Source organism: Lissotriton vulgaris, chromosome 7, assembly GCF_964263255.1.
Source record: "Lissotriton vulgaris chromosome 7, aLisVul1.2, whole genome shotgun sequence".
Taxonomy (NCBI): Eukaryota; Metazoa; Chordata; class Amphibia; order Caudata; family Salamandridae; genus Lissotriton; species Lissotriton vulgaris.
Genome location: NC_141695.1, coordinates 501,452,217 through 501,477,338, shown reverse-complemented (window position 1 = coordinate 501,477,338; position 25,122 = coordinate 501,452,217). Strand labels below are relative to the sequence as shown.

Below are 25,122 nucleotides of genomic sequence, written 5' to 3'. Positions count from 1 at the left end.
TCCTAATATTGCTTGTAATTATTTTTAGGTTCACTGAATGTTGCAGTACAGATTATATTTTTATTCTTAAAACCTTTTATTTATACCATCTCTTTCATTTGAAAGAGTGAGGCACCGTGGATGCAAGTAGTCTGTGTGAAGGGTGCTGATGTGACCATGTATAATAAGCAATAAAATAATCTCCGCTGAAGGTTAAACAGATATTACAAGTCACCTTGGAATTCCATGATCTCTATATGGTCCCAAAACACAGCGGCAATTTGCTAAATCCTTAAAACGTGCAGAAGAGATACTTTCTCATATATATTGTTCACACCATTCGCTACCAAGGAAATACCATATAAAAGCAGAGTTTAAAAAATAAAAGGTTTTCAATCTTTCACTGTGAGTCACCCTGGCCCTCTACTCAAAATGTAAACTGGTTTGTCTGTGTTGCAGCTTGGTTAAAAGATGCCAGGATCCTGATATTACTGTAATGCACTATTAACTACCAAATGTTTTAACGGAGAGACAGCTTCATTTGACCACAAACGTGCTGTACAAATAGGCACATATAAAGGAATGCCTGCATATTTGCTGTGCTCAGCCCTTCTTAAATGTTTAATAGCTATTATGCCAGCCTCCTCACCCCACTTTCAACTCATTTAGGGCTCCAAAGTTATGGTACGCACCTTCTCCTCTCTTACATTTGAAAGCTGCCAGAGAATAATGCAGCTCAAATACTACAAACTGCAATAAAGATAGGCTGTCACCTGCAGAGAAAGGTACTGGGGATCAGAAAGTCTACTTGCCACAATATTAAACCAGTATGTGTTAAATGTGCATAGGTATGTACACTAAACCCAAAGGATTATGGGAATATTCTCAATGGCACTTCTCATACGTATTTAGAAATTAAGAAGCTCTTCAAGATTTAAGTTTGAAATAGTCAAATTACCAGTTGGGATTGAGACATCCCATTCATTGCTGAAAGCATTGCAGATCACACAGTATGCTAATTTTCGAATGTGCTCAATGTAATCATATACAATTCTGTAGGACGCATCTTTTTTATATACTTAAACCCCGGATATAATATCCTATTTATCCAATGATGGACTAGAATACAACACACACCGGAGGATGGGCTGCACAAGGTGTGTATTGACTGAATTTTATCAGATAGTATATGAACTATGTCATAGGCAGATTGGAGGCTCTCACACTGTGAACACTATATTGATAGTGTAGGGATGGGAGTGTGGGATGAATCGAATGAGACCGTGTAAAATATTAAAATTAGAACCAAGTCTAATTCTACACTACTGCTTTCTTATGAACAGTAGTTGCACCTTCGCAGGCTACTAAACGCATCATGCTAATGGAATATATTGCCAACAGTTCTTACCTAGGTCGATTCCTTTCAACGGGCCAGAAAACACTTTAATGGCATCCAGATACTTTTGCTGAAACAAGAAAACAACCCTCATAAAACAAACGATAAAGATCATTAAGACTTCACACAAACCATTAAATGCAAGCAGACAAAATATATCATATTGTGGCAGTTTACAAGAAAAATTGAATCACCCCGTGGTGTATTGTGAGCCAACTTAAAAGGTATTTTTATTGACCTCCGAAGGTCGAGCGCCTGAATCTGTCCAGTTGACAAACAACTAGACTACTGAAGCCTTTCAAGTTACCTAGCTTTAGTAACAGCTATGAAGAAAAATCTGTAAGTTGCCTCTAAAGAGGTGGCTGTACAACATGAAAATGAGACTTGCATAACGTAATCACTGTTGAGGCAATATAGATCTTCTTTGTTTGCATAACTTGTAAAGAATTTTTATTGGGTCCTGAAGCACAAGTTACTACTTATGTAACAATACATCTGTAAGAGACATTAGTTAGTGATAGATTCCTTACCTTAGAATATCCCCAGGCGTCAGACTGGATCCGGAAACTTTTGCGTAGCAATACCCCTGCGCGTCGGTGGGCGATGTCCGCAGCTCCACATCCGTCGTCGGCGTCGTTAGCGCCGGAATGACGTCGCTGGAGTACTTAGACGCCGCACTCGCGCGCGAATGTCAGTTCTTATACACAGCTTTTCCGCGCCAGATACGCGGAGCCATGATAGAAACAACACTGATGCCATGAAACTAGGGCTCTGAAAGGGGATGACCTTAACCCAAGACATCGGTTCGCAGAACGGGGAGGATGGGTGGGTCGGGAAGGAATCGATCACTAACTAATGTCTCTTACAGATATATTGTTACACAAGTAGTAACTTGTGCATCTGAAAGACACACGTTAGTGATAGATTCTTTACCTTAGGATAGATACCCCAGCAATACCAACCCCGATGGTGGGTTTGCGAACTAATAATCACACCAGAAAGTCCTGGAGGACGGAACAGCCAAAGAAGCCATCCCTCCGGACTTGGCTGTCCAGGCAGTAGTGTCGTGTGAACGTGTGCAGCGAGGCCCACGTAGCTGCCTGACAAATGTCCTGCAAGGGGACTCCTCGGCCCAGGGCAGTAGTAGTCGCCGTGGCCCGAGTGGAGTGGGCCCTCAGCCCAACAGGAGGTTCCTTCTTAGCCAAAGAGTAACACGCTTGGATGGACAACACAATCCACCGAGAGATGGTCCGCTTGTGCACCACCCGTCCTTTCTTAGCGCCCACGTAACCAACAAAGAGTTGGTCATCCACCCGGAACTGGCGTGTGCGATCCAGATAATAAGAGGAGCGCACGTTTTGGGTCCAGACGGTGGAGCCTCTCTTCCTCTTTCGAGGGATGCGGAGGCGGAAAGAAGGTGGGCAATGTGATGGACTGCCCGATGTGGAAGGCTGCGACTACCTTGGGCAGGAAAGAGGGTTTTGTACATAACACAACCTTGTCCGGATGGACAGAAAGGAAAGGAGGTTTAGAGGAAAGAGCCTGGAGCTCACTCACTCTCCTGGCAGAGGTGATGGCAACCAGGAAAGCAGTCTTAAGTGTAAGACGACGTAGAGGACTGTTATGAAGCGGCTCAAAGGGAGCACACATCAAGTAAGTTAGACCCAGGTTCAAGTCCCACTGGGGCATCACGAAAAAAGCAGGAGGGAACATATGAGTGATGCCCTTTAAGAATCTGTTTACAATGGAGGACTTGAACAAAGAAGGCTGATCAGGTAGCCTTAAGAAGGCTGAAAGGGCAGAAAGGTAGCCCTTAATAGTGCCCAGAGCAGAGCCCTGCTGGGCAAAAGAAAGAAGGAAGATGAGAACCTCAGAAAGAGGGGCATTGAGAGGATGCACAGCCTTTGCTGTGCACCATGCTACAAATCTGTTCCACCTGCAGGCGTACACCGACTTTGTGGAGGGAGGCCTGGCTGCCAGAATGACATTCCAGACTTCAGGAGGCAAGTCAAATGGCCTCAACTGTCGCCGCTCAATCTCCAAGCATGGAGCTGGAGACTGGACAGGTTCGGGTGGAGGACCGTCCCCTGCTGCTGCAACAGAAGGTCCTGGTCCTCCTGAAGAGGCAGACGCATCGAGGGATCGACTGACATGCTGAGTAGCTCGGGATACCAGTAGCTCGGGATGCTGAGTAGCTCGCACCCAGTCCGTAGCCACAAGGATGACTTGGACCCGGTCGCGCTTGATTTTCTTCAGCACTCTGGGCAGAAGTGGTAAAGGCGGAAAGGCGGAAAGGCGTACAACAGACCGCAACTCCACACGCGACGAAAAGCGTCCGAGCGAGTGCCGCCTTGGAAATTCCAACGCGCAGAACTGATGACATTGCGCGTGCTCTTCGGTGGCGAATAGATCTAACCAAGGCTCTCCCCACTGCAGAAAGAGGCCTTGTGCCACGTCCGAGTTCAGACGTCATTCGTGATCCATCATGCACCTTCGGCTGAGCTCGTCCGCCCTGGCGTTCAGAGAACCTGCCAGGTGTTGAACCACCAGGGTCACGCCCTGATGTGGCAGCCACTGCCAGACGCGCAGAGCCTCCTGGCAGAGGGTCCACGACCCCACCCCGCCCTGTTTGTTGCAGTACCACATGGCGGTGGTGTTGTCCGTGAACACCTGCACTACACTCCCCTGGACAGAGGGGAGGAATGCCTTCAGTGCTAGACGAATTGCCCGCAGCTCCAGAAGGTTGATATGGAGCTGGGACTCCGCCGGAGACCAGAAGCCTCGGGACTCCTCCGTAGACCAGAAGCCTCTGATCTCCGCCTCTCCCATGTGGCCTCCCCAGCCCTGGAGGGACATGTCCGTCACAACTACGTGCTCCGGCTGGGGAAGGGAGAGGGATCTTCCGCTGACCCAATTGCGGTCCGTGAGCCACCACTGCAGTTGTCTCGCAGTGCCATCCGAGATCATGACATGGTTGGACAGGTTGCCCTGATGCTGGGCCCACTGAAACTTCAGGACCCACAGCAGAGCCCGCATCCGCCTCCTGGCATGATGCAGCAGAAGGATGCAGGATGCCATCAGCCCCAGAAGCCGCAGCGTCAACCTGACCGAGACCCGGGAGAAAGACTGAAAGAGTGGAATCAGAGCCTGAATATCCCAGACCCGCTGTTCAGGAGGATAAACCCGAAACTACGCCGAGTCGAGGACCGCTCCGATGAAGAGGAGCTTCTGAGAGGGGCAAAGGTGTGACTTCGGCACAGTGATGGAAAACCCCAGCTGGTGCAGGAGGTCCGCCGTTGTCTGGAGGTGGCTGACGACTGTCTGGGGCGAGCCCGCCTTCAACAACCAGTCGTCGAGGTAGGGAAAGACTGAAACCCCTAACCTGCGCATACGAGCTGTGACTACCGCCATCACTTTCGCGAACACCTGTGGGGCGCTGGTAAGGCCGAATAGGAGCATAGTACACTGAAAGGGTTTGTGGCCTACCATGAACCGCAGGTAGCGCCGGCAGGACAGGGATGTGGAAATAAGCGTCCTGCAAGTCCAACGCTACCATCCAGTCTCCTGGGTCCAGGGCAGCTAAGACCTGAGCCAATGTCAGCATTTTGAACTTCTCCTTCCTGAGGAAGCCGTTGACGTTCGTAGGTCCAAGATAGGGCGCAGGCCCCCTTTACCCTTCTTGGGTACCAGAAAGTAGTGGGAGTAACAACCACACCCTACTTCTGGCCCAAGAACGCACTCGATGGCCCCCTTGGCCAAGAGGGCCGCAACTTCCTCTTGCAGAAGTTGCAAATGATCCCCCGACACACAGTGGTACTGCGGTGGCATGGCTGGAGGAGTCGTCTCGAAGGGGAGGGAGTAGCCCCTCCGGACGATTTGCAGCACCCTCATGTCCGACATGACAGTGCGCCAGTCGAAGTGGTGATGGCGAACCTTACCCCCCACTGGCGTCACATGGGCCTGAAAGCATGGACTAGGAGGGTTTTGAGGCGGATGCTGCAGGGGAAGGTGTGGACTGGCCTCGCCGTTGTCCACGACCGCCACCACGGCAGTTTCCACGGCAGCCACCGCGCTGTGTATTAGTCTGCGGCGCGTGGCTGGCAGCACGTGTGGGAGCGCCCCTTCCTTGGCCACGAAAGGAGCAAAAGGCACCCATTTGCTGGCGTGGGGCCGAGAGGCCCAAGGACTTGGCTGTAGCCCTGGAGTCGTTAAAGCGCTCAAGCGCATGGTCTGCCTTGCCGCCAAAGAGGCGACGACCATCAAACGGCATGTCCAGAAGGGTGGCCTGGACATCAACCGAATAGATGGCGGTACTCAATCAGGCGTGCGTCGAACTGCCACCGTCGTTGCCATCGCTCAGCCCAGTGAGTCCGTGGTATCCAGCCCACACCGGATGGAATAGCATGCCGCATCTCGACCCTCCGCAAGGGCTTGTGCGAGTTTAGTCCGGGCCTCCTCCGGACATTGTGGCAGCACGTCCGCGACGGTGTCCCACAGAGTGTAGGTGTAGCGGCCCAAGAGGCATGCGCTATTGACTGACCGCAGTCCCAAACTCAGGGACGAGAACACCTAAATACCGAATTGTTCGTACCTCTTGGATTCCTGATCGGGCGGAGCCGTCAGGAATGCGGTCTGGGAAGTAGAGGCCTGGATAACCAGGCTCTCGGGGGTGGGGTGGGTGGACAAGAAGCAAGGGTCGCCCGGAGCCGGGCGGTAGCGTCTGGCCACGTTCCTATCCACAGGTGGACCTGTAGCGGGCCTGGACCAAGTGCCCAAAATAACGTCACACAAGGCATCATTAAGCGGCAGCAGAGGCTCAGCCGAGCTTGCCTGCGGCTTAAGGACCTCAGTGAGGAGGTTAGTCTTCACGGCCGCGACGGGGAGCTCCAGGTTCAAGGCCTTGGCCGCCTGCGTCAACACTACACTGTAGGCAGCCCCCTCCTCCGTAGCCACGGTTGTAGGGGAGACAAAACCAGTGTCTTGCGAAGTGTCCAGTCCACTGGCATCCCCAAGCTCACATGTTCAGTCCTGCTGAGACTGGCACTCCTGTGCCAGAGGGTCCCCAGACCCCTCCCAATCTCCCTCGTCACCCATCACCTGAAATTCAGGCTCAAAGGATGGGGCCAGTTGGTGGAAAGAAACATCTCCATACGACGTCGAGAGCGGCGCCGGCGCCGCTCTGGCACCGGAACCGAATCGAGGGCAGGATCGGGGACGGCGTCGTCGTAGGCGGCGCCGGGGGTGACACTTTAGGGGCCGCGACGGTGAGGTTGTGAGGTCGACCGGCGACGACCCGGATCCGGAAGCGGATCCAGTGGGGGCCTGCGGCGCCAGGACCAAAGTCGCCAGCAGCGTCGGGGCCGGAGCACCCGGCGGCGTCGGAGCCGAAGCACCCGACCCGCTAGGCCCCCCAGCCGGGACCGTTGGGCCCCAAGGCGCCACGGAGCCCGGCTGAGGAGGGAGGTACGGTACCTCTCGACCTCCTCAGGCGTTGCATTGTGCCCAGGGACCGCAAGGTGGGGGGCAGGACGAGGCGCCCGCGACTCCGTCGGAGCCGCGTGGGTGGGGTCACCCGAACCCCCGGCCGCGTCGCGAGAGCGTCGGGGTGGGTCGGAAGAGCGATGACGCCTTTCCGACATCTCATGCCTCTTACCTGAGGATCTTGATCCCGAAGACCGATGCCGACTCTCGGAGCTACGGGGGTTCCGACCCCGCGACCAGTCCCTCGACCTCCTATGGGACCAGGACCTTGAACGGTGCGGGCCGACTGCCGGACCTCAAGTCGCTTGCGGGACCGCTCCCGCCTAGCCTTAGACGTCAGGGCCCTTTAGTCGGAGCAGGTTCGGTCGTCGTGGTCGAAGCCTAAACACTGAAGACACCGGTGATGGGTGTCGGTAACTGACATCATTCGGTTACACTTGGAGCAGGGTTTGAACCGAGGCATCCCTACTGGCAACGTAGGAGTCGAACGACTCGAGAAAAAAACAGATCAAAAGATCGAAAAAGTTTAGTTAAAAAGTGAGTAAGGGGTAGAGCTTCTCCGGATCTGCGCTAGCTGGTGCGAAAAAAAGAAGAACTGATGTCAGCGCGCGAGGGCGGCATCTAAGTACTCCAGCGACGTCATTCTGGCGCTAACGACGCCGGACGCGGAGCCGCGGACGAAGCCTACTGACACGCAGGGGTATTGCTATGCAAAAGTTTCCGGATCCAGTCTGACGCCTGGGGATATTCTGAGGTAAGGAATCTATCACTAACGAGTCTCTTTCAGGTCCAGCTAGCGATTAATGGCAATGTCTTTTGTGCATGTTTTCGTGTATCACTGTCGTTTGGGGACATCAGGTACTACTCCACTTCGGCTAACCAAATTGCTCTCTCTATATCCTTGATTCTCCATGGAGGGATGGGTCGAGAAGCAACAGTTTATGCCACTTCAAGAGGAGGTGATGGGTTTGGAACTCAAACACTTGGTAAAGTATCCACTCCGAAACTTCATGTCCAGTCACAAATATTTTTCAATTCCAATTACAAAATTCCCACACGGTGCTGGACAGTATCCAAATAAACCACAAGGCAACAAGTTAATATGGTATGATCTCTTACCGCACTCCACATACACGAGAACTCGCTGATAATAAATAACTAGTGAAAACAGTAAGAGAGCCACAGACACAGCACTGATGTCAGTTTAAAATAAAATCGCTCTAAGGGTTGTGATAGGATCTTCAAAGCAAGGTTGAAAGGTAACCAGAATGTGTCACTGCTGCAGGGCCATACGATTGTCAAAATGTGCACTATATTAATGACTATATTTATGAACCACCCGAAAAGTAGGTCAGCTAAAATAATAATTTGTTGAGATTTAATAAAATAGGAATTTGTAGGATTTAAACAAAATCAAGTATCTATTTGAGAGTGTGTATGCCTCCCTTCCCTTTCACTAACTGTGCACTGGTTCCCAAAGGCTACATGGGCTCCACTAACAGATGACCTTGATTTGGTTCTATTCAGGTGGACGGCTGCAAAGTTCTTGTGGGTCATGGCAGCATAATTTGATGCGTGAAGCAAGGCTTCTAAAGTGAATCCATATATTAAACATTACACATAACTAAGAACCGATCGTATGCTGGCATGGCCGTGGTCCGTGCATTTAAAATGCCAGAGTGCAAGGTGCTAAGTGCTGGGCCTAGGAAGTAATCGAACTTGCTTGAATAATGCAGCTAAACAGAGTGTGGTTAACAGCACATATTCCTTCAATATACCCAAGGCAGGGAAAGAAATTCACATTCTCTTATGCAGGCTTTGTTCACAAGAGCAGCGTAGCTGAAATATGGCTACAAGGAGAGGACCATGGGCAGTCAGTTTTGCAGGAAGAAATGAAGCAGTAAGCTTCTGTATATACTTTGAAAAAAAAACAGAAACCAAGCTTGAGCTGACCCCTACTCGTTTCTTAGAACATCATACATCAGAAAGTTATACAAGATGCCAGTTTAGCGGTGGGGTTAGATACAGATCAATTGCTGGAGGAAAACTGAAATACAGAATTCCAACATATGACCGGATGGCACAATAAGGTATGCGGGGAGGCTTTACACTTCTTAACATATGATAAGCTAATACAAACATGATGCTAAAAGGCTAGAAATAATTTAGGTAGGTTAAAGACTAATAGGACAGGAATAGGTTATCAAAAATGATTGGTGCTCATATAACCTTTGCCCTAAAAATGGTAATGATTACTCAGTTGCTTGTAAAATTCACAGTCATACTAGCTCTCATGATTTGTAGGCGAAAAGGGAGTAATAAACAATCATTTACTGACTAATCATTTAGTGTAATGATTAATGGTTTGCACATATTGATTAAGTTGTAGGGGGCAGGGCTTTGTGTCTACCACCTTCAGATGAGAGATGTTCTGAAGGCTTGGCTGGTTCCTAGCTTCCTCACCTATTTGATCACAACTCAGTAGGGGAAGAGTGAGAGACACCTGCAGGTTTCTATATTTTCCTAAATGGTCACAGTGTGGGACTGAAGAGAATCTGTTGAGTGACTCCAATAACTGGAGGGGTGGGTGGGTGTTGTACATGATATGGCGTCCAAAGTGGGGTAAGACCCTCGAGGACCTGAAACCCCAAACATAAGTTGGGGTTACAACCCGAGGTATTTGATAACCTCCTCAATGCTAGGGAAGGCGTGCCCTATACAACGGAGGTGGCTTGACCACTTAATAGAAATGATTTGTTGTAACCAATTCAGGGTCCTCATAAACAACAGCCAGAAGTGCAAGGAAGGTAGAAATATAAACCTGATCTACCTGAAAGCATGTGACCTGCCCAGACTGGCCATTTGACAGCATTGTGATTCCCATTAACCAGGGGTGAAATCACATTAGTGGTCAGAGCTGGCCCTATTTATACCGGTGACACATTCTATTCATGGATTACAATAGAAGCTGGCGATGCAGTAGGGTTATTTATAAAATATGCAACATTAGATCCTCCAGTAGGTAGACCGCCCAAGAAAAAGACTGGTTCACAGAGTAATATATCCAGTATTTCTGATTATTTGGAACAATGATCTTCAATCAAATTTTGTCCCTTAGGGTGTCTTATCCAGCAGACTCCTTATGATGCGATAGACGCGTTTCGGCCTCCTTGTTCTAGGCCTCTTCAGGACAGAGCAAAGGTATGTACATTCACAAATGTTTTCTTGCTCGCAATAGTGTGGATCGGCCAGTGGGGCAGAGTGTCTCACAGAAACACAACGATACGATCACTAGTACGCACGCGCTCAGTAAAAGACCTGAAGGAAACCAAGTGGAGTACTTAACTTCTGGCGGATATTGTTGTAAATAAAACAGCGATAGTATTAAGCATTTACTGAAGACATGCTATCGTGTCTTTGTTCTAGTTTTCCCGCCCGTTCTTAAAATACGGCCAGGCTCCATTTTGTTTTCTGGCGTCCATCTTGTGTACTATACATTGCCATGTGCTCGCCACAAGGCGAGTCCTACCTCACTGATTGTCATCCCTGGAGTTTGCCCAGCAACAGGCTATAAATAGTTCTTTGTGCGTCTAGCGCATGCTCAGTAGGAGTCACATCTGTCTCTAATTAGCGTAGATTGGAATGTGTATTTCGGCGGGTCTCAAGAACCCTTAACTCCACCCATGTATCGATCATGTTCAAGAAATGTCCATATATGGTCGTAAATCATGTTTTGAGCTGTAACCGCCTACTTATGAGCCCTTTCTTTGTGTATAAAAGGGGACCGCATGTCTGAGTTCTTTGTGCTACTTTGTACAATGCTGTAGAGTGTAGTATGGGCTGTAGTACCACCTTTAAAGGTTTATTAAACTATGTTTTTGTATTTCCAGTTTCTGTGCCAATTTCTGTGTGTAGTCTGAGGACTCCGTGCACAGAAGGGTGAACCCTTTGCATTCGCAGGCCCTGCTGAGGCCTGTATTCATCAACTGGCGCCCGTCACATGGGGCTCATCGGCGACTCGGATGCTCGAAGGATTGGTCGTGACGAAGGATTGGAACCTTGCCGGGGACGTGATCACTGCCAGCGGCGCCTTTTAGTCCTGGCATCCAGAGGTATTTTTCCTTCCCTTCCGATCTGACCATCTGGGTGGCGCCGGTCATCGACTGAGACCTCTTCTGTCGGTTTACCGCATAGTGGCCGTTTGGGCGAATTTGGAACTTGGCAGTTGGAATCTGGACGCTCTTGATTGGTAAGAATCGTTGTACGGTACTTGCCGGGAGCCTTTGGTGGTCTTGATTGGCAAGGCAGTTTTAGGATACGCTTGCCGTGACTAATTTGTTTGTTTGTTTGAGGTGACTAGTCATATTGTTTGGATTGAATTTGCACATATATGCTTTGCAACACATATAATGATTCAGAAAAGGGGGTGGTGATGAACAGAGTGTCTGAATTAAGCAGACCACTCTTACCCAGTCCAAAGATCAGGGCCTGATCCATCACCGTTTTTTAGCTCACTGCACCATCCCAGCTCAGAACCTGGCTACATGCAAATTAGTCTGTTCCTGTCCCAGTGCTTGATGGGAACAGGGCAAACCAAACTACCAAGCCAATTCTTATACTGGGAAGGAAACAAGCTTCCGGGGACCGGTTTCTGGCATTTCAGCCGTCGTCGGCCCGGCTTGCTTGAATCCTGATGGTGCAATGAGCAAGGGACTCACATCTGAGTATACCCTTCCACGCTTATGGTGGACAAAATGATTCAGAAAAGGGGGTGGTGATGAACAGAGTGTCTGAATTAAGCAGACCACTCTTACCCAGTCCAAAGATCAGGGCTTGATCCATCACCGCTTTTTAGCTCACTGCACCATCCCAGCTCAGAACCTGGCTACATGCAAATTAGTCTGTTCCTGTCCCAGTGCTTGATGGGAACAGGGCAAACCAAACTACCAAGCCAATTCTTATACTGGGAAGGAAACAAGCTTCCGGGGACCGGTTTCTGGCATTTCAGCCGTCGTCGGCCCGGCTTGCTTGAATCCTGATGGTGCAATGAGCAAGGGACTCACATCTGAGTATACCCTTCCACGCTTATGGTGGACAAAATGATTCAGAAAAGGGGGTGGTGATGAACAGAGTGTCTGAATTAAGCAGACCACTCTTACCCAGTCCAAAGATCAGGGCTTGATCCATCAACGTTTTTTAGCTCACTGCACCATCCCAGCTCAGAACCTGGCTACATGCAAATTAGTCTGTTCCTGTCCCAGTGCTTGATGGGAACAGGGCAAACCAAACTACCAAGCCAATTCTTATACTGGGAAGGAAGCAAGCTTCCGGGGACCGGTTTCTGGCATTTCAGCCTTCGTCGGTCCGGCTTGCTTGAATCCTTATGGTGCAATGAGCAAGGGACTCACATCCTTTTCTGAATCGTTGCAACACATATAGGCAGGCAATGTGGAGATATTTCTCCTGACTTTTGGATTTGAGCGGCGCAACGTTTTAAGTGCCATTTTACTTATAATATTGCATATTCTGCACTATTACTTACATGCCTGTTTTTAGCGCACTCCGTAAGTGGTGCTGCTGTTTGGAAGTGACCGGTTAATACTTGAAGAATCACAGCCGGCTCCCCCGGAAGGGACGCCGAATAGGGATATGTATGTGAAGTTTGGTCTTTCCCCCATAATGTACAGCACGTTATGGAGGAAATATACCAAGAAGGATCCTCAGTTACGATGGCCTCTGTATGGATCGTTTGATTTGCGGAAAATTGAGTAGGTAGAGCAGTGTATGTGCAAGCAGCGAGTGAGGCAAGATATGTTTGAGTGTATACGTATGTGGGCGAAAGAGGTACGAGAGCGTGAGAAACGTAAGCAGGTACTGATTGAGAAGGAGCAACGAAAGAGTGAGCGTGAGAGAACGCAAGAGTCGAAAAAGCACGACGCAAAGGAATTAGAAGAGAAACAGGAAAAAGAACGTCGGTTGCAAGTATCTGGACAGTATGCTGTTCGACAGCTTCTTTATCCTGTCTTATTAAATATGATGATGATTTTTTGTTATTAGATCGTACTCCGCCCCCGTACGCTGGCCCGTCTGCTCCGAGAGGAGGAGATCAGGATTCTGGACCGCCCGCACAGAAGGAGGATACGGCATTCCATGTTATCGACCGATCGTATGGCTGAACTTCGAAAGGTTGCCTATCGGGTTAACAAGGATACCATTTCTCTTGCAGAGTTATTGAAAGATCTTGAAGTATGGCAGGATAGGGAGAAATTATACTTTACTGAGTTTCTTTCTAATGAAGTAGTGACGGCATTTCGGAAATATTCTGATTGCTTGAACCTGATGATGTGGTAGCTGATTCTAAAGATATGCGTAAAGGTTCTCTTCTTCCTTCTCAGGTGCCTGATGCGGTTCGACTGCTGTTTGCGTTGCGGGATGAGATGTTTCAGCTACGGGATGAAGCGCAGAAAAGGAAAGCGAATGAGGAGGAAACGAATCAGAGTGGCAACGGGAAGCAGTCATCCATCTTTTATTCAGATAAGATCGGTGCAGTGCATGCTAAACCAATGCGGGAGGCAGCGCCTTTGTACGTTCCTCCTAAAGGAGCGGGTACTAGTTCAGATAGAGGGTCAGCTGATGCTAAAGGGTATTGTATTTATAATTGGGTTTATACTCCTTGGAACAGAGCAGATGTTATGGCATTAAAAGATGCATTACCTGATCCCCGAAAGAATCCTGCGGCCTTTTACGAGGAAGTTGAGTGTGCTCTAAATTCCTGTACTATGACCCTGGCTGATATTGATTTATTTTTCCGGCTTATATTACCCCCAGATATGTGGAGATCTGTGCGCAAAGTGGATGATCTCCAAACTTTTAAAGTGAGATGGGCGGATCTTGAGGATAGAGGCAGGAATCCTGCGCAAAAGCCGCCCCAAGTGATTTTAGATCTTCCTGCTGCCATTCTGACTAAATTAAAAACGATTATTCCCCCTAAAAAGATTGATTGGACTATGTTAGCGTCCTGTAAACAAAAAGGTAGATGAATCGGTTTCAGATTTCTTTACACGATTTGAGGAAACTTTTCACGATTTTAGCGGCCAGTCGCTTACGGACGACACGGAACGACATCTTTTTGTTGATAAGTATGTTTCGAATTTATTGCCAGGAGTAGCAGCTCGATTGAAAGCGAGGGAAAGCTCTGGGACGACTGTCACCGGCATCCCTCCTGACGATGGCTCAGTATTATGAGCGTCAGGAATTAGATGAAAAGAAATCTAAAGATTTAAAAACGAAGGTTATGTTAGCACAAGTGTATGGACCGCCTCGTAGAGGTAATGAAAGGGGTGGTCGGAATTTTACTGGTTCTTCTTCGGGCCGAACTGATTTGGCCCGGGATCAATATGCGTATTGTAGGCAGAGAGGCCATTGGGCGAACAAGTGTCCATTGTTGTGCGCACAGCGGCAAGAGCGTGGGAAGGGACCGATGAAGAGTAGGGGAGGTTCTTCAGGCCCTAGGGGCAACACGAATGATCGTGCTAGGTTTGATTCTGGTATGCGACCGCAAGATGGGTCTAATGTTTATGATCGACGGAATCAATATCAAATGTCTGAGTATGCACCTCCTGAACAGCACGATTCACAGTATGCATAGGATTGCGTTGGATGGGGTAAGGAATCAGTCGAAGTGCCAGTAGATCAGAGGGGTCCTTATATTGAAGCACATATTTTGGGTTCTACTGATCGGTTCCTGGTTGATACAGGAGCTACTCGTAGCGCTTTGTCTAAAGAATTAGTTCCGAGGGCTCCCCTGTCTGGCCTAACAATCACTTCTATAGGGTTCGATGGAACGCCTTCCCTTAGCCCACTATCACAACATCTTGCACTTCATGTAGATAAGTTTGCTGCACCATGTCCATTCTTGCTCTCCCCAAACACGCCTGATAACATTGTGGGCCTGGATAGGCTCAAGCATTTCCAGGCTACGATACGATTCTCGTGTTATTTTGAATGACAACTATCCGACAATGGAGAGGGTGTGTACGATTGCAGAAGATACTGCATTGGCTCTGTGGGCTACTTCGGATACTGATGTGGGACAGATGATTATCCCCCCGGTACACATTAGTGTAAAGGAGGGAGCTGTGTTGCCACGCCTGCCTCAGTATCGAATCTCACAGGAGGGGGAGGAGGCGCTTACACAGATAGTGCAGGATCTGATTAAAGTAGGGGTTGTTGAAGAAGTTCCATACAATGTGTGTAACAGTCCTATACTACCAATTTTGAAGAAAGACACTGACACTAGGATTTAATCGATTTATTATTGATTTGAGGGAGGTTAATAACCCCTTCAATGCTCATGACGGAACGGTTCCATCATGAGGCACAGTGGAGCTGTGCTGATATAACTAGGTTTCCTGTCTTACGTTAGGAACCTCAGCCGGTAGTAACGATCACGGCTCATGGAACCGTAATTGCTGCACATCGCTTCGGGAGAGCAGTCTGAAATCCTGCCCGGTAAGCAGCTAGTTACACGACGGGTGTTTTCCACAGATCTGGGCAGCGGAACCCTAGCTCAAACTCCTCGACATCTAGGATAAATGGCGCTGCTAGTGAAATCATGATTATAACTAGCTTTCCTTTTACATGTTAGGAATCCCTGCAGATAGTAACAAACACGGCCTATGGAATCCTAAAAGCCACAAATCATTTCCGGAGAGCAGCCTGAAATCTCCCCAGGTAAGCCATTAACTGCGCGGTATAATTTTTCTGAAGTACAGGGCCACGGGACCAGAGTTTGATTCTGACCACACCCAAAATAAGATAATGGAGCCCGTACTTAAGATTCCATCCAAAGGTAAAAACGGAGGGTCGAACCGAATTTAGTAGAGACCCCTTCGCGCCCCCTTGCTTTAAATGCAGAAGTAGTGCCCTAACCAACATCAGCAATTCAGTAATTTATTTATTGCACTTTATTGTGATTACAGGATTGCCATATCCCGCGCAAGTGGAATCAGAAAGTGTCATCCCCTCTGTCCATGGATCACCTGGCTACTATTATCTGTTCACTAAATACTAGGATTCCAATATAGGTAATATATCGCACGATCATTTCCCTCTTGCTAGCTACACCTTGCAATGTTGAAGAATAGCGTGCGATGTTTTGATCTATCGTGTTTCCTTCTTTCTTGTAGTCCATCCTTGTAAAGTGTGAAATTCCTTACTCACAACACGAATCATGCCAGTAATCCCTATGTTCTGACATACATTATGTAAGTACAACACTAGGTTGAAAACAATGTTGTCTAATAGATTAAACTACCATAGACATTGGACAGGGTTAGCAAATTGATGTCACACTGGGCCTTCAAAATTGAACTCCTTGACCGCCATAACAATAGATAAAATGAAATGCATTTTAGTTCCAACTATGGAAATTCAGTCAATGCGCTCTAGAATTAATGTGTGTGTGTATGAGGGAAGTTTAATCAGTCTGAATATGAGACATGTTATGAAATGTACCCAATGGTTCGCCAAGACAAGGTTATCTAGTTGCCTTTAGCAGACCTCACCGAAAGGGAAGTCTTCTCCAGGGAGTGTTAATAGGTAGTCTAGTGCTGCACAGTCACAAGAAGTTACTTATACAGCTATCCAACTATGAAACAATGTTCGGCTAAAAACATAAAAAATAAAGAAGATATTAACAATGTTATCGAACTGTATTAAATAAGCAGAAAATGTATATTTGTATGATTTGAATCTGTATTTTGAACAAAGATCTAAGACACTGTTTTTATTTCCAGATCTTATGCCTGTCCCCCTCCCAGTTAACAACCCCTAGCCCTGACGAAGGTGCGGCCCCACCGGCCAACCACCGAAACACGCTTCGGCTTGCGTTTCCAGGAAAACGGCATACTGACCCATATTCATCAGGACTTCTTTATATGTCGTCTGCCCCCTGGAATAACATTCTGACCTATGCAACAAACTTAACATCTTCATGTTGCAAGCACCAGGACTATATGAGTGAATGAAAGAACACTAGATTGATTGAAATGGAATGAGTGAGTTTGAGAGCATGAATGCAGTGTGGTATGTTACTGGGTAGGCTATGCTATAGGACTACTCCTTTCTTTTTTATCCCCCCCCACCCCCCATCATGTGTTTTTGATGTTATAAATATAATGTGGATTCAAACAATGTAATCAACTTTTGTACCTTTTGATACATAAAACCAAAGAAAATAAATAAATAATATATAAATAAAAGAAATATATCTTCTCTGAGTATATCTGGATTGATTTGTCTCTTGTTATGTGCAGAGCTGGCTCCTAGATAAATCACCCCTTTAATACTGGTTGGATCCTCTCCGGTACCACAATATCTTGGGGCAGGGTTGCTCTTTTGTGTTCTATTCATAGTTTCTTTTCCCCCCACTGCCTGCCCACATCATTAAAACCCACTGGGGAACCCCCTTCTTTCATTATTTGTCTCACAGCCCTGCGCTGTGGGGGTGTTCTGGTTGTGTTGTCTAGGTGAACCATGGGGCTTTGTGTGATGTGAGATAATTGGTGTGAGTAATAAGTGTAAATCTGAGCTGGGAACGTGTTGTGTTGTGGAGTGCTATTGACCTAATCTTACCTCCTTAGGCGGCTTCTTTTATTTCCTAAAGAAAGAATTACAGAATTTAAATAAACCCTGACCAAAGCCACTTCTAAGATGGATACTATAAAAACTTTCGGCTTGTCCGATGAGGATTTTGCCAAAATGCTTGGGCTTCCCGTTGAGGGAAACCAAGGCTTCTCCATACCTAAAGGGCTCAATGGAGATTGGAACAAACTACTTAATCTACGAAAAAAATCGAAAAGAACAGAACTGCACGCCAAATTCATGCTCTATTACTTAAGAGCTGGCACCATCCCTATTGGGCTTAGAGTCCGTAAAATCCCAGGGATGTTTATTGAGATCAGACAGTTCCTGGAGCGATGGGCCCTCATTTCCAACCGTTGCTCCAGGGACTGGATGATGCTCATTGTGGAAACAGCCCGTGCAGTGATTGATATACTTAATAAAGAAATTCGTGAATTGGAGGACAAACTGAAAGAGGGAGATGCAGTAGATGAAGGCAAAAAGAAACTGGAAGAGATCCAATTTGAATTAGAGTCCTTTTCCGAATATTTACTTAAAAGAAAGACTGAAAAACTGCGTAAAGATATTCGGTTGTTTTCCCAAGAAAGGGCATATCCCTACTTGGGTACAAATTTTTACACTCACCAGGAGGAAATCACACCACGTGGGCAGGCACCCAGATGGGGCCAGAGAAAGATTACCACCTTCTCAGAGACCACTGACTACGACGGGGATACCCCCGAAGAGTATGACCCCAGTTACGATCAAGGACATAACCCCAACCGGGGAAACAGAAATGGAAGTTACGATCGTAATCGTCAACAGAATCGTTTTTTAGGAAATCGCCGGGGCAACACCCGTCCCCCCTCGAGGACCCCTCAAATGAGGAACTTCCATCAGGGTCGCGGGCAACCACAGATGTATGTGCAGACCCGTCATCAGCAGTACTGGCGAACATAAGGGGGCTCCCTGTGTTCAACCTGTCTGGGGAGACCATAGACCCCATGGCCACCCAACTCTTAACGAGGGGTCTATCATTCGTACCATCAGCAAACTTTAATAAGTTTGAACTGAACAAGGATCTGCAACTATTCTTTAGGAAGGTTCGCCTCCAAAAATTCTTTCTGGAGGCCCCTCCCGCAAATAATGAGGACAACAAATCTGGATGTAAACCCCCCTCCTCATTCACTCCCTCGTTGGAAATGGTGGGCCCCGAGGTAAGCATCTTCGAGAAGACAGTCATGAAAAAAGTGAACAAAATGACACAACATGTACCCATACCAAAGGCGAATCTGCCAACGCAAGAGAACAAGGCTCTCAAGGAGCTCCAACAAAACAAAAATATCACAATTAAACCTTGTGATAAAGGGGGCGGCATCGCCTTATTTGACACCTCAGATTACAAAAGGAGGATGGCTGAATTACTATCCTCCTCAGGTCATTACATACGGATCACACGGAACCCTGAAAATGCCGTGAAAAGGCATATATTGACCATGGTTCAGAGAGCAGTCAACCAAAATTATATCTGCGAGGCAGAAGCTGAATTTCTCACCCCCAGCAACACCAAAATGCCAATTATATATGGAGTGCCTAAGACGCATAAAAGCAGTATTGACCCACCCATGCGACCTATCGTTTCGACAATTGGCTCTGCCACCGAGCCATTGTCGAAATATATTGATAGATTTCTAAACCCGATGGTCATGGACCTTAAGTCGTATGTCCGAGACACGGGGCATTTTATCCAACAGGTGGAAGGTACCCCATTCATTGAGAGCTCCGAGATAATGGTCACCCTAGATGTGGAATCTTTGTATTCCAACATCCCCCAAAAGGGTGCGTATGAGATCGAAACCATATTATCCAGAAGTAATGATATCACCAATGGCGAATTTATCCTGCAATGTCTCAAGATAGTGCTCTTTGAGAATTACTTTGAATTCGACCAAACCATGTACAGACAAGCTACTGGAGTTAGCATGGGAGCGAGCTGTGCACCCAGTATAGCATGCCCGTACATGGGAGAATTTGAGAGAACTAACATCTTCAATGAAATGGCCCCCTTCTACGAGAACGTCAAGAATTGGAAACGATTCATTGACAATATCTTTTTCATCTGGAAGGGGGCGTAAGAACAACTCATCGAATGGCTCAATGCGGCGGATGCCAATTTGAAATTTACCAGCCATATCAGCAAATCTAAAATTGAGTTTTTGGATATCTGGATTGAACATCACGAGAACACTATCAAGGTATCTCTATACACTAAACCTACGGCACGGAACACCCTGCTCCAGTACGCCAGCTTTCACCCGCGGAGCCAGAGGGATAGTATCCCATATAGCCAATTCCTCCGTATCAGAAGGAACTGTTCTGATATGCGTGACTTTCTGACCCAAGCTGACATCCTGAAGGAAAAACTACTCTTTCGAGGGTACCCAGCTAGATTGATTAAAGACTCTTTCAAACGGGCAAGGTACATAAATAGAGAGGTGATGTTTACATCAAAAAACACTGAGAAGACAAATCAACTTATATGCATCACTCGCCACTCGGAAATGAATCACAAAATTCGACAAGCCATCAATTCGAGTTGGCATATCTTGAACTTGGAGAAAGACAGGACCCACTTGAGCAGACCCATATTTGCCTTCAGAAAGAACCCTAATCTGAAGAATCACCTGGTAAGAGGCAAGCTGCCGGAAATATCTGAAAACACCCAAACTACCATAACTGGATTGGAACCCATATATGGCAACCACAAATGTGGGACATGCCATGTTTGCCCACAAGCCATTTTTGGTGAAAATGTCAGTACCAACACTCGCACGGTGTCCGTGCGGCGTAATGCCACCATGACCAACTGCCGTACCAGCAACATCATATACCTGATACTGTGTCCATGCAACCTCCCCTATGTTGGGGAAACAGGCAGAGAATGTCGAGTGCGAATAGGGGAACACAAGTCAAACATCAGAAACAAGAAAAATCGCAGCCCCCATTGTAGCACATTGGCTTGAAAAAGAACATAATGAACTGGAACTACGCTGGTTCATTCTGGAGAAAATAAAGGCCGGACCAGGAAGTGATCCTGTGGGCCTCCGGAAAAAACGAGAGGTCTTTTGGATCTTTTTCTTGAACGCTGTAACCAAAGGCTTGAACGAAGAATGCCCTTGGCATCAGGCATTCTTGTAAAGCGACTTTGAGTGACAGGATTTGTGAATTCCAAAATAAATAGGGGGAAAAAATCTTATTAATTGGTAGAAATCATATATTGGACTCATTTACAATACCACGTTGGTGGACACAGAGTGGACTAACATAAAATGCTGGCTCTCTCTGTTTTTGATGAGGCCCAATCGTACACCCTATATATGATTGGACTCCATGCTGTCCCGATTTTTGCCCATCTTTTCTACCCTGGGCATTTGTACCAATAATTACACATAAAACCTTTGGGACCGTCATGTTACGCAAACTTCCCACAGGAGAAAATATAACTATGGCATAGTTTGTTGCCCTTTTAAGAAATGTCATGCAACTATTATGACTATTTATTCTAAAATATGACTTCACCAGATAGTGAACTGAAATAAACTCATTTCTGTTCAAGAAACAAGGATTCACCTCTCTAAGATGGCCACCGCCCGTCCATTGTAGAATATGGGTCTGTCATCTATGTTTACAGCCCCAGTACAGCTGATCCCTATCATTGGGCGTGCGGCTGACTGCCTATTTAAATGTGAACAGGCTCAGAAAAGGTGAGGTACCTGTCTCCCGTTGCGGTTGGTCGGCCGGTTTGAGCCGACGGAATCCCACTGAAGGACGAACTACAAGAACTTAAAGGTAAGAGTATACCCCGATATGTCTAAGCTTTAGTCCTTAGAGGTAGCTCCCGTGGCTAGTAAAACCATGTATATAACTGGCTTTCCTGTCTTACGTTAGGAACCCCTGCCGATAGTAACGATCACGGCTCATGGAACCGTAATTGCTGCACATCGCTTCGGGAGAGCAGTCTGAAATCCTGCCCGGTAAGCAGCTAGTTACACGACGAGTGTTTTCCACAGATCTGGGCAGCGGAACCCTAGCTCAAACTCCTCGACATCTAGGATACATGGCGCTGCTAGTGAAATCATGATTATAACTAGCTTTCCTTTTACCTGTTAGGAATCCCTGCCGATAGTAACGAACACGGCCTATGGAATCCTAAAAGCCACAAATCATTTCCGGAGAGCAGCCTGAAATCTCTCCAGGTAAGCCATTAACTGCGCGGTATTATTTTTCTGCAGTACAGGGCCACGGGACCAGAGTTCGATTCTGACCACACCCAAAATAAGATAATGGAGCCCGTACTTAAGATTCCATCCAAAGGTAAAAACGGAGGGTCGAACCGAATTTAGTAGAGACCCCTTCGCGCCCCCTTGCTTTAAATGCAGAAGTAGTGCCCTAACCAACATCAGCAATTCAGTAATTTATTTATTGCACTTTATTGTGATTACAGGATTGCCATATCCCGCGCAAGTGGAATCAGAAAGTGTCATCCCCTCTGTCCATGGATCACCTGGCTACTATTATCTGTTCACTAAATACTAGGATTCCAATATAGGTAATATATCGCACAATCATTTCCCTCTTGCTAGCTACACTTTGTAATGTTGAAGAATAGCGTGCGATGTTTTGATAGATCGTGTTTCCTTCTTTCTTGTAGTCAGTCCATCCTTGTAAAGTGTGAAATTCCTTACTCACAACACGAATCATGCCAGTAATCCCTATGTTCTGACATACATTATGCAAGTACAACACTAGGTTGAAAACAATGTTGTCTAAATAGATTAAACTACAATAGACATTGGACAGGGTTAGCAAATTGATGTCACACTGGGCCTTCAAAATTGAACTCCTTGACCGCCATAACAATAGATAAAATTAAATGTATTTTAGTTCCAATTATGGAAATTCAGTCAATGCGCTCTAGAATGAATGTGTGTGTGTATGAGGGAAGTTTAATCAGTCTGAATATGAGACATGTTATGAAATTTACCCAATGGTTCGCCAAGACAAGGTTATCTAGTTGCCTTTAGCAGACCTCACCGAACGGGAAGTCTTCTCCAGGGAGTGTTAATAGGTAGTCTAATGCTGCACAGTCACAAGAAGTTACTTATACAGCTATCCAACTATGAAACAATGTTCGGCTAAAAACATAAAAAATAAAGAAGATATTAACAATGTTATCGAAATGTATTAAATAAGCAGAAAATGTATATTTGTATGATTTGAATCTGTATTTTGAACAAAGATCTAAGACACTGTTTTTATTTCCAGATCCTATGCCTGTCCCCCTCCCAGTTAACAACCCCTAGCCCTGACGAAGGTGCGGCCCCACTGGCCAACCACCGAAACGCGCGTCGGCTTGCGTTTCCAGGAAAACGGCATACTGACCCATATTCATCAGGACTTCTTTATATGTCGTCTGCCCCCTGGAATAACATTCTGACCTATGCAACAAACTTAACATCTTCATGTTGCAAGCACCAGGACTATATGAGTGAATGAAAGAACACTAGATTGATTGAAATGGAATGAGTGAGCTTGAGAGCATGAATGCAGTGTGGTATGTTACTGGGTAGGCTATGCTATAGGACTACTCCTTTCTTTTTTATCCTCCCCCCCATCATGTGTTTTTGATGTTATAAATATAATGTGGATTCAAACAATGTAATCAACTTCTGTACCTTTCGATACATAAAACCAAAGAAAATAAATAAATAATATATATATAAAAAAAATATCTTCTCTGAGTATATCTGGATTGATTTGCCTCTTGTTATGTGCAGTGCTGGCTCCTAGATAAATCACCCCTTTAATACTGGTTGGATCCTCTCCGGGACCACAATATCTTGGGGCAGGGTTGCTCTTTTGTGTTCTATTCATGGAACCGTTCCGTCATGACCACACCCATTGCTATTATCCCTCAGCACCGGAGGGGAATAAGTGCAGCAGCGATGAGGTTAAGATAGTGATACCTCAATATCCAGTGGTATCTGATATTACGACACTTCTTACTCTGGTCCCGCCAACTGCAACAACGTTCTCAGTAATAGACTTGAAGAATGCCTTCTTTTCGATCCCTATTCATCCTGACAGCCGATATCTTTTCGGATTCACTTTGAATAATAGATCGTACAGATTTTGCAGAGTTCCTCAAGGCTATACAGAGAGTCCTAGCATTTACAGTCAGGCATTGAAACGACAATTGGATTCTTTCATTCTACCTGAAGGAGTGGCGCTTATACAATATGTCGATGATATCTTGTTGGCAGCTGACACCCCTGAACAATGTGAGGAGTGTACCTTGTCTTTGCTTACTTTCTTGGCATTGCACAATCACTACGTATCGAAAAAGAAATTGCAATATTGTAGACCAAAGGTAACCTACTTAGGTCACCTTTTGTCTAACGAGGGGCGTGCACTTACACCAGATCGCATTCAACCCATTTTGGATACACCAGCACCCTCCACGCAGAAAGATGTTAGAGCCTTCCTGGGTCTCACCTCCTTTTGTAGACAGTGGATATTAGGGTTTTCATACATAGTTAAACCACTGTTAGCACTTTTGACAAAGGATACTCCAGTTCCCCTTCCCTGGACAGATGAGTGTGAGAATGCTTTCCAACAATTACGACTAGCTCTTTGTTCAGCACCAGTGTTAGGTACCCCTGATTACACGAAGCTTTTTACATTGTACGTACATGAGAGAGATGGATGCGCATTATCAGTGTTAGTGCAGATGCACGGCAACAAACAGCGCCCTTGTGCATACTTCTCGGCAATGCTTGATCCTGTTGCTCGAGCACTGCCTGGTTGTCTTCGCTCAGTTGCAGCAACAGCTGTGTCAATACGTCAGAGTGAGGGGATTGTGTTATCTCATAAGCTGTTGGTGTTGGCCCCCCATGCTGTTGATGCCCTTTTGAATCAAACAAAGACGCAGCATCTAACTAGTGCTCGTCTAACAGGATACGAGCTAACGCTGTTGGCTCCTCATATTACATTGAAGAGATGTGCAACACTGAATCTAGCTACGTCGTTGCCCTTTCCCGTGACTCGGTCTGAGGCGCAAGAGACATGACTGTGTCTTTGTGACTGAGGAACAGACAAAGGGTCGTATTGACTTGCAAGATACGCCCTTTACAGATGTGGATGGAGAGCTGTGGGTGGATGGGTCTTGTTTGAAATTACCAGGTGGAACTACTTCAGCAGCATATGCAATTACTACGCTACACACAATAGTGGAGACAGCACGCATACCGCAGAAATCGACACAAGCAGCAGAACTGATAGCGTTGACACGAGCGTGTGAGCTTAGTACAGGATTATGCGTGAATGTCTATACGGACAGCCGCTATGCTTTCGGAGTAGCTCACGATTTCGGCCTGCTCTGGAAGGAAAGCACAGATAATGTATGGAGAATTAGTACATAACCTCCTGACTGCATTGACCTATCCGAAGACAATAGCTATAGTGAAATGTAGCGCACACAAGAAAGTGACAGATAAAGTGGGACAAGGAAATGCTTTTGTAGATCGAGTAGCACGTGAAACTGCGCTGCAGCCTGGCTCCACTCCAATGTATGTTGTGAAGTC

The 25,122-nt window shown here is 46.7% G+C and overlaps 1 protein-coding gene across 2 annotated transcripts in view; it reads right to left on the bottom strand.

The window, feature by feature from the left end:
• The window catches only part of ELAC2 (elaC ribonuclease Z 2), a 309,189-nt gene that overhangs the window by 228,146 nt on the left and 55,921 nt on the right, over positions 1 to 25,122 (bottom strand). For both annotated transcript variants that reach the window (XM_086930589.1, XM_086930588.1), the window contains exon 5: positions 1,388 to 1,445. In XM_086930589.1, the coding sequence (XP_086786715.1) occupies positions 1,388 to 1,445 (58 nt within the window). The remainder of the gene's footprint in view (positions 1 to 1,387; positions 1,446 to 25,122) is intronic.